At 42.2% G+C, this 10,148-nt stretch overlaps 2 protein-coding genes across 2 annotated transcripts; one reads left to right on the top strand and one right to left on the bottom strand.

Annotated features, from left to right (window-relative positions):
- Positions 1-1,112: 1,112 nt before the first annotated feature.
- On the bottom strand, positions 1,113-1,788 carry LOC132044276 (uncharacterized). The gene is made up of 2 exons (XM_059434756.1): positions 1,472-1,788; positions 1,113-1,296 (listed from the first exon to the last, which is right to left on the bottom strand). The coding sequence occupies exons 1-2, from the start codon at positions 1,786-1,788 to the stop codon at positions 1,113-1,115; spliced, it is 501 nt and encodes a 166-aa protein (XP_059290739.1).
- Positions 1,789-9,509: 7,721 nt separating this feature from the next.
- Positions 9,510-10,148, top strand: LOC132044275 (uncharacterized). The gene is made up of 2 exons (XM_059434755.1): positions 9,510-9,594; positions 9,685-10,148. The coding sequence occupies exons 1-2, from the start codon at positions 9,510-9,512 to the stop codon at positions 10,146-10,148; spliced, it is 549 nt and encodes a 182-aa protein (XP_059290738.1).

The following is a 10,148-nucleotide window of genomic DNA, read 5'->3' as shown; positions in this document are numbered from 1 at the left end:
TCTTGTTCCAGGAAAATTGATGTGATTATGAATCAATGAGATCTTGTTCCAGGTGAATGATATGACTTTGGTACAACAGGATTTTGTACAGTGCAACGTGTGGACAATACAGTTGTCTCTCATGGGTCAATGTTCGTCGACACTCCCAGTGAGGCAGTGCGCGCACAGTAGTAGGAGCACTGTTACGAGACAATTTGATAAACAGTTAGCATCATATGCATTGCATGATGAATCTTATATGTGCATCACGTATATGATGTATTTGTGCATTTTATTATGCTGTTTCAGATGGGTTTACCTTGACGCAGTAAATTCCTTATGTGTTGAGATTATATGAATTGTACATGTTAAAACAAGTATTTTTAAGGTCAACCCTCCCACTCTATTGTTGGATTGGTCGATGATACTTGATGAGTATGGGTTGATTTTTATACTCATGCTACACTTGTTGTATTTTTTGTGTAAATTTTGATCCGAGTACTAGTGGAGTCCGGGACCATATCTAGAGAGCTTACAGTAGGAAATTCAGGGTGAGCTATTCAGTTGATCCGCAGCACTGGACTTCCTCCCTATTTTTATATTTTTGTCTTTTCTCTCAGACAGTGTTTTCATGCTACGACAATATGCAGAGCTCTTAACTCATATTACCTTTTTTTTTTTTTTTTTTTTTTTTTGTATTAATTTTCGCACTTCAGATATATTAGACTTACATCATGGTATTCATTTCTTCGATTTCCTTCAATTATGTATGCTAATAAAGAAAAATGAAATTAATTTGCCTATCGGGTTGTGTAGGTGCCATCACGACTGAAGTGATATTGGATCGTGATTATAGAGGTATCACATTTTATGACTGAAGGAAGGTGGAACTCTATATTATTAAGAGAATTTTACAGAGAAATCAATTCAAAGATATTTTGGATAATATCAACCCTCTTGTGGTGATCGAATAAAATGATAAGTCATGGTGGATGGGTGATAAAAATGGCCAATTCTTAGTAAAGATTGTCTGGAGTAATTTGGAACATAGAGACCAAAGGATGCAAGTTTATAACTACATACGGGTGAAGGGGCATGTTCGTCTGTCTGGGGGTGAAATGCTGTGCTAAGATTCACCTGAGTCCCCAAACCCTCCTGAAAAGATCTCCAAAGTTAGCTGCAAACTGCGCACCCCTATCGGAGATAATGGATACAGGTACACCATGAAGTCGGACTATCTTCTTAATATAAAGCTTCGCATAATCCTCAGCGGAGTAAGTAGTCCTAACAGGCAGAAAATGTGATGACTTTGTCAGTCTATCAACAATTACCCATATAGAATTAAACTTATTGAGACCGGGGTAAGCCTAAAATGAAATCCATATTAACTACTTTCCACTTCCAAGTCGGGATCCCCATAGCTTGCAATAAGCCACCAGGCTTCTGATGTTTAATCTTCACCTGTTGACAATTAGGACACTAGGCTGCGAACTCCACTATATCTTTCTTCATTCCATCCCACCAATAAACCTCTTTGATGTCGCGGTACATCTTTGTTGACCCTGTGTGGATAGAATAGCAGGAGGAATGAGCTTCCGCTATAATCTTCTGACGTAAAACCGTTACATCGGGAACACACAACCTATATCGATATCGGAGGACTCCATCTCCAATAACCCCGAATGATGATTTCTTCTTTTGTGGAGCTGTATCGTTGTAATGGGTGAATGAAGGGTCTTCATACTGATGCCTTTTCACCTTGACCACTAAGGATGATGTGGCTGTTGTCTGAATAGTAACTCTGCGCATCTCCTGAATCTAGTACTCTGACCCTCCAAGTTGGCTACCGAAGAAGCTCATGAGCCAGCTCCCTCTTTCCAGCCCGCAGGTATGCTAAACCACCCATAGATTTGTCGCTGAGGGCATCTGCTATCACATTCGCTTTCCCCAGGTGATACAAAATATCAACATCATAATCTTTCAGCAATTCTAACCACTGCCTCTGCCGCAAGTTTAGCTCCTTCTGCTTGAATATGTACTGAAGACTCTTATGATCTGTATAAATGTCAACATGAACGCCATATAAGTAATGTCTCCAGATTTTAAGTGCATGAATCACGGCTGCTAACTCTAGGTCGTGAGTTGGGTAGTTCTTTTCGTGCTTCCTAAGCTGTCTAGAAGTGTAAGCAATCACCTTGCCATGCTGCATTAATACACAACCCAATCCGACCCTCGAAGCATCACAATAGACGGCATAACCTTCGGATCCCTCTGGAAGCGCCAGAACTGGTGCTGAAGTCAACCTATCCTTCAATTCTTGAAAACTCCGCTCGCAAGAATCAGTCCATTAGAACTTGGCTGCCTTCTGAGTCAACTTCGTTAATGGGGCAGAAAGAGAAGAAAAGCCCTCTACAAACCTTCTATAATATCCTACTAAACCCAAAAAACTACGAACCTTTGTCGACGTCGTAGGTCGAGGCAAAGTCTTCACAGCCCCTATCTTCCGAGTATCCACTTTGATGCCCTCATCTTAGACAATATGCCCTAGGAAAGCCACAGAGTTTAGCCAAAATTCACATTTGGAGAATTTCGCATACGGCTCACCCGGTCCCGGGGGCTGCGAGTACCGCACGCAAATGATCTGCATGCTCAGTCTCTGATCGAGAATAAATCAGAATATCGTCTATAAACACAATCATGAACAGGTCTAGGAAGGGTCTGAATACATGATTCATCAGATCCATAAAGACAGCTGGAGCATTAGTCAACCCAAAAGAGATGACAAGGAACTCGAAATGACCATATCTAATCCTAAATGTTGTCTTTGGAATGTCTTTTCCTCTAATCCCGATCTGGTGATAACCCGACCTCAAGTCTATCTTCGAGAAATATCTAGCACCCTGCAGTTAAACAAATAAATCATCTATCCTCGGAAGTGGATACTTATTCTTAATCGTCACTTTGTTCAACTGTCTGTAGTCGATACACATCCTTAGCGAACCATCCTTCTTTCTTACGAACAATACTGGGGCTCTCCACGGTGACGTACTAGGTATAATAAAGCCCTTCTCCAATAGATCCTTAAAAGCGTTCCTTCAACTCCTTCAACTCAGCAGGGGCCATCCTATAAGGATGGATGGATATTGGCTGAGTACCGGGTAGTACATCTATAGCGAAGTCCATTTCTCGCTCTGGTTGGAGGCCTGGAAGCTCGTCTGGGAACACATCTGGGAACTCATTAACTATAGGAATGGACTGAAGAGTTTGTGGTTCTGCTTCTGTATTATGAACTCGAACTATATGATAGATACAACCTTTCGGAATCATCTTCTTCGCCTTGAGATAGGAAATGAATCTATCTCTCGGCGAAGCCGTATTGTCCTTCCATTCTAAAACTGGTTCCCCCGGAAAGTGGAACGTGACAGTCTTTGTCCAACACCCCATATTAGCATAAACAGAAGCTAACCAATCCATCCCCATGATGACGTCAAAGTCGACCATCTGAAACTTTATAAGATCTGCTATAGTCTGACGATCACAGACAACTATAGAACAACCACGATAAATCTTCCTAGCAGTAACAGGTTCACCAATAGATGTTAACACAGAAAATGGTTCATTCAACAATTCTGGCATTATACCGAATTTTCCCGCAATAAGTGGAGTGACATAGGATAAATTGGACCCCGGATCTATCAACACGTAAACGTTATATGAATAGACCGTCAACATACCTGTCACAACGTCTGGTGAGGACTTCAAGTCCTGGTGACCTGCCAAAGCATAGATGCGGTTCTGAGCCTCGCTTGCACCAGAAGCTCCTCCCCACTTCCTCTCGCCTTCTGTAAGACCGAGGCCGGTGCCCAAAAGGACGCACGGAGGGCGTGACCACCTTTAACCCTTCATGCCGCATCATATCGGTGGGTCTCCCTTGTAGGCAGTCCCACTGCGAAATGATGCGGGTCGCCACAAGTATAACAAGCCTCACCCGTATCGACATTGCCCGTGGTGCCCTACACCGATTCTGCCGCACCGCCGCGGTAGTGATCTGAGCCTCGGGACCCCTCTGTTTGTTGTGACCGGGATGTACCGAACTTTCACCCAGTCCCAGGGAATATAATACCACCCCGATGCGTATCCACAGGGCGAAGCGATGGTGGCCTAAATGGCTGCCACAGTCGGGGTCCGAAACTCCCCCTTCTATCACCATGTTGACCAATAGTCCTAGCCCTCTTATGATGCTCTCTCTATATCCTCTCAATCGCCTGCCACTGACGTCTACAATCCTCACAGTTCTGTGCGAATGCCTGGATACGAGCAAGGTCTATATTATCATTCACTGCCGCAGTGGTAAAGCCTCAACATAATCGGGGTGCAAACCCGCTATGAACCTGTGAATCCTGGCCCTCGATGAATCAAAGAAGGATGGAGCATATCTGGCCAAGGAATCAAATCGAAGGCAATAATCTCGAACGGTGGAACTACCTTGCCGGACAGTTAAGAACTGATCTAACCTTGCCTTTCGTATTTCCAACGGTAAATAACGATCAAGAAAGGCCTCTGAAAACTCAGACCAACGCGCTGGAGGTGCCTCAGGACCTCTGGCATGCTCCCACCTCTCATACCATAAGACTGCTATATCACGAAGCCTGAAAGACGCTAACTCTACTGCCTCGGTCTCGGTAGCATGCATGACCCTGAAAATACGCTGAAGCTTATCAACGAAGTTCTGCGGATCCTCGTCCCTCTTAACCCCTGAGTGCTCTGGAGGTCAAGTGCTAAAAACTCACGAACCCTCGAACTGTGGGACCCATCAGTGGTCATTGCTCCAGCAGGTACTTTCGGCTGTCTCTGTGTCGTCACAATCTGGGTCTATAAGTGCACCGCTTTCCTGAGATCCTGGTCTGTCGATGCGGGAGGGGGTACTGGAGTTGCTACCTCCCTCAGGGGCTCCTCGGGTGGTAGAGCAGTCTATGATCGCTGGGGTAGAGTCTCACCACCGGCCCTCGCACCGGGCCTCGGGCCGCCGGTGTGCCCTACTATTTCCCTCGCCCGCTGCCATATTGCCTTTCCAGCTAGCTACAACCTTCCTAGTCACCGGCATAGCTGTGTACAAATATGAAAGGGTAAGTTTAACTCAAATCTCCTATGACTTGGCTCTACAACACGATTTAGATCTGAAAGAAAGGTAACCAAATTCCTAAATGCCCTGTAGCTTTCTATTTATATGATGTGGTGCACAACACATCTATAAACAAGACTCTACTAGACACGACTTGTAGACTCCCTAGAATAGTCCTGCACTGATACCAAGTTTGTCACGCCCCAATTACGGAGCGGCGCGATCGACACCCGAAGTCACACTAGGCCCGAGCGAATCACTCTAAATATAAAACTCTGGGGGAGTAATTCCCAACTTAAACCGATAAGGCCTACTGCGCACACAGACATACCCAAAATGTACATACAACTGAGCAAGCTCACGGGGCTGCTATGATCGTACAAAGCAAACAGTATCCAAACAGACATATACAAGCCGGCGATGCTGTCACACAAACACACTATATACAGGACTCGTCTACAAGCCTCTAGGGAATGTGGGACTATACCATACAATCTGTAATCAAAAGGGAGAGACTCCAAAGACCTGGCAACTCCGAACAAAAAGGGAGCTCACCAATCAGCGGATATTAGGTCCTGCTTATTGGGGAGGCCTATCAGCCTGTCGATCTGCACCTGCAGGCATGAATGCAGCGCCTCCGGCGAAAGGGACGTCAGTACGAAATAATGTATCAAGTATGTAAGGCAATAGAATAACTAAAAAGCGAACTGAAAACAATATAATCTAAAGGCCAAAGAATTCTCAGAATGACCCTCTGATCTGTCTCAAATGAAATGCAATACCATGATATCATATGTCTCACTGACCAAGTGGCCAGGCTAAATAAAAGTCTCACTGACCCGTCGGCCCGGTGGTCATCTCGGCGACCAAGTGGCCAGGCTAAATAAAAGTCTCACTGACCAAGCGTCCAGCTAAATAAAAGTCTCACTGACCAAGCGGCCAGGCTAAATAAAAGTCTCACTGACCAAGCGACCAGGCTAAATAAAATATATGCGTATCACGTATGTGCAAAACAATACCGATACTGTAGCATGTCTCTTCTGTCTCTCTATGAACTCAAGGACATAGGAAGGGAATATAGTCCATCAGAAAGAATAACAATCACTCGGAAATCATGTAACAGTATGACAAGCTCTACTTAGGCAATTTCTGGTCACAAGGTTATTACACTCTTACCTTATATGGAATCATGCCAAGAAAAGAAGGAACAACTTTAACATACCTATTTGATCTCCTACTACTTAACACTTATCCTCCCAAGCTCGTAAATCTACATTCAAAAGAATTCATACTGCAGTTAGGCTTATTGACATATGCCTATCTCAAGTCTTTAAATTAGACTTCTTTAGAATCTGTCGAAATTCGGGTAGCATCTTCCCTGTTTATATCCCAAGCCCGAAATCACAATACCAATATCCAACACAACAACAACAACTCTAACGCCGACAACATCATCATCCATACCAAAATATTCCATAAAACATCCCACACGATGTTTTTTCAATTTCTCAACCAACAATTTTGTTACACGATCATTTAATAGCTCTACCTTCATAAATAAACCTAAATCAATATAAATAAGGGAAGATTCATACCTTACTCCCGCTAGAACCGAAATATCTTCAATATTCACCTTGAATTCCAGCCAAGATTCACCGCAATATGATATTATAATCGCAACTATACGCTGTCTGAACCTGAATCCGAAGATTATACTTAATTAGCGTTAAAATTTGATGATTGGAAGTTGGGGGAAATTTCCAGAATATTTGGGAAGTTAGGAGGGGTGTTTGGATGAAAAATAAGGGGCTAAGACCCTTTCTATAATGTTCTAGAGTCGGGTTGCACCGACCTAGAATTTGCTCAGCGCATTCGCGCCACCTTGGGGCGCGTTCATGCTGAGTTATCCCCTGGCTCCTCTTCGCATTCGCGCCACCTCCAGGCGTTTTCGCTTAGAGTTAATCTCTGCTCTGGCAGTCTGTCTTAAAATGCTCATAACGTTTGATTCCGATGTCGGATTGATGTGCGGTTTGTTGCGTTGGAAACTAGACTTCCTGAACTTCAATTTAGGCTTTTATTTTACCTCAAAACTCTTCATATGCTAAAATATATTCTTTTCGCAATTTAGACCAAAATCATCGTACAAAATCTTGCCCAAAATCTTGCCAACTTTTCTCCAAAGTTCTAACAAACTTAATTTCCTTAATCCACCTGCCCTCCAATCCTTCCCTAACTTATTATATGAACTTAAACCCTCATAATCATAAGGTGGGCACATATAATCTCATATATCCAAGAAGGTACTCCAGTATCCATAATCACACAGCTAACACCTAACGAATCTTAACGTACAAAACTACGAGGTGTAACATTAATAGCTAGCTTAGGTCATTTACTTGTTTAGATTATCTTGAATACTATTGATTATACTCTTGCATGAGTTTTGAGAGCTTGATAGGCCTTTGGTTGAACATTGTTGAGAAAGGTGAATTGCTTGGGGAATTGCTGATCCCGCGAGGTTTGCTTGTTAGTTTAGGTGCTTGTTTGGATTCTTAATTTGAGGTTTTGACTTTAATATAGTCTTAGTTTTCAATTACTTCTATTCTTGTGTCTAGATTCCTATCTTTAAGTTTCTTATTGTTTCTTTCTGCATTCAATATTGTATTAATTGCATATTTTCTATAATTGATCTTAGGAGTGGATAACATCAAATCCGTATGAAATCGGGGGATGAATGAAAAACGCTTCAAGACCAAATTTGGTCTATATGAATGGTTGGTAATGCCTTTTGGTCTCACTAACGCTCCTAGTACCTTCATGCGTTTGATGAATCATGTGATGAAACCTTTCATAGGCAAATTCATGGTTGTTTGCTTTGATGATATCTTAGTGTATAGTAAAACCATGAATGAGCATGTAGATCATTTGAAATGCGTGTTTGATGTGCTTAGGCAAGAACAACTTTATACTAATGTGACTAAATACTCCTTTTGTGTTGATGAAGTTGTTTTCTTGGGTTTTGTTGTGAGCTCAAGGGGCGTCGAGGTAGATGAATCCAAAATAGATGCTATTAAGAATTGGCCAATTCCTAATTCAATTAGTGATATACGAAGTTTTCATGGATTGGCTAGTTTCTATAGGTGATTTGTTAAAGGATTTAGCATCATAGCCGCTCCCTTGACCGAGGCAATCCAAAAGGATAAACCTTTTTCTTGGGGTAAGGAGAAAGCAAGGACCTTTGAGACCTTGAAAGAAATGCTTAGCTCCGCACCATTGTTGCAATTACCCGATTTTGATAAAATGTTTGAAGTTGAATGTGATGCTACTAAAGCAGGTAATGGTGCCGTTTTAATGCAAGAACAAAAACCCATTGCCTATTTTAGTGAAAAGCTCAGGGGTGCAACTTTAAATTATTCCACTTATGATCTTGAGTTGTATGACTTAATTAGAGCATTGGGTGATTGGAAACATTACTTGTGGCCCAAAGAGTTTGTAATTTGAACCGATAACGAATCCTTGAAACACCTTAGGGCCCAAGGAAAGTTGAACAAACTTTATGCCAAATGGATTAAATTTCTTAAAAATTTCCCTTATGTAATCCAATACAAAAAAGGGAAGGATAATGTGGTGGTGGATGCCTTGTCTCGAAAACATGTTTTGATTAGTACCTTGTCTTCTAAATTAGTGGGTTTCGAAAGTCTAAAGACATTGTACCTCAAAAACCCCATATTAGCGAAAATCTTCCAAGATTGCGAAGAATGGGAAAGGGCACGGTGGCTTAGGGATATGTCATCTACTCCCTATTCCAAATTTGATGGTTTCTTGTTTAAGCATAAATGGATTTGTGTGCCCACGAGCTCTTGGAGATAACTTATTGTGAGGGAGGCACACAATGGGGGATTGATGGATCATTTTGGGATTGACAAGACCATAGGGATCCTTGAAGAACAATTTTATTGGCCAAAAATGCGTAATGATGTTGCTAGAATTTGTAGCCAATGTGTTGAATGTAGAAGTGCTAAGTCTAGCCCTATGGATTGTATACCCCTCTCCCCACTCCTCAAAGACGTTGGTTTGATATTTCTATGGATTTTGTGTTGGGCTTGCCAAGGACTTATAGGGGTAAAGATAGCATTTTTGGTGTTGTTGACCGATTCTCGAAGATGGCTCACTTTATTGATTGCCAAAAATGTGATGAAGCTTCTCATGTTGCATCTTTATTTGTCGAGAATATGGTCAAGTTTCCCAAATCGTAATGAGTGATAGGGACTCTAAGTTCCTTATCCACTTTTGAAAAGGATTGTGGGGTGGACTTGGCACTATATTGTTGTTTTCTACCTCTTGTCACCCACAAACCGATGGCCAAACCGAAGTTGTGAATAGGGCTTTGGGTTCTATGGTTAGGGCCATGGTTAAAGGGAAGTTGACATCTTGGGAAGATCAATTGCCTTTAGTTGAATTTGCTTATAATAGAGTCATTCATAATACTATTGGTATGTCTCCTTTTGAGGTTGTTTATGGTTTTAGCCCGCTAACCCCTCTTGATCTAACCCCTTTGTCTTAAGATGTTGTTTTGAGTTTAGATGAGAATGTGAGGCCTCGCCTTGAGAAGAAGAACCAAGACATGGCCAAAGCAAATAAGGGCCAGAAAAGAGTTGTGCTTGAATCAGGAGATTGGGTTTGGGTACACTTCCGCAAGGAGACATTTCCAAACAAAAGAAAGACCAAGTTGATGCCAAGAGGAGATGGTCCATTTGAAGTACTTGAGAGGCTCAATGACAACGCCTATAAAATTGACTTCCCTCCGGAATGTCAAGTCCACAACACTTTCAATATTTGTGACCTTTCTCTCTTTGATGTGGATGATCAAGACCCCTTAAATTTGAGGACAAATTCTCTTCAAGAAGGGGAGAATGATGCAATCCAAGTTGCCTCAAGACCATTCACAAGGAGTCAAGCACGTGACATTCAAGCTTTTCAAGGGATGTTTATAAAGATGGACGTGTTGATATCTTCCCAGGGATCCCAAGTGTTGATGATTGCATAG

Source organism: Lycium ferocissimum, unplaced genomic scaffold, assembly GCF_029784015.1.
Source record: "Lycium ferocissimum isolate CSIRO_LF1 unplaced genomic scaffold, AGI_CSIRO_Lferr_CH_V1 ctg4105___fragment_3, whole genome shotgun sequence".
Lineage (NCBI taxonomy): Eukaryota > Viridiplantae > Streptophyta > Magnoliopsida > Solanales > Solanaceae > Lycium > Lycium ferocissimum.
Note: the sequence above shows the minus strand (reverse complement) of the source record. Positions and strands in the feature narration are given on the sequence as shown.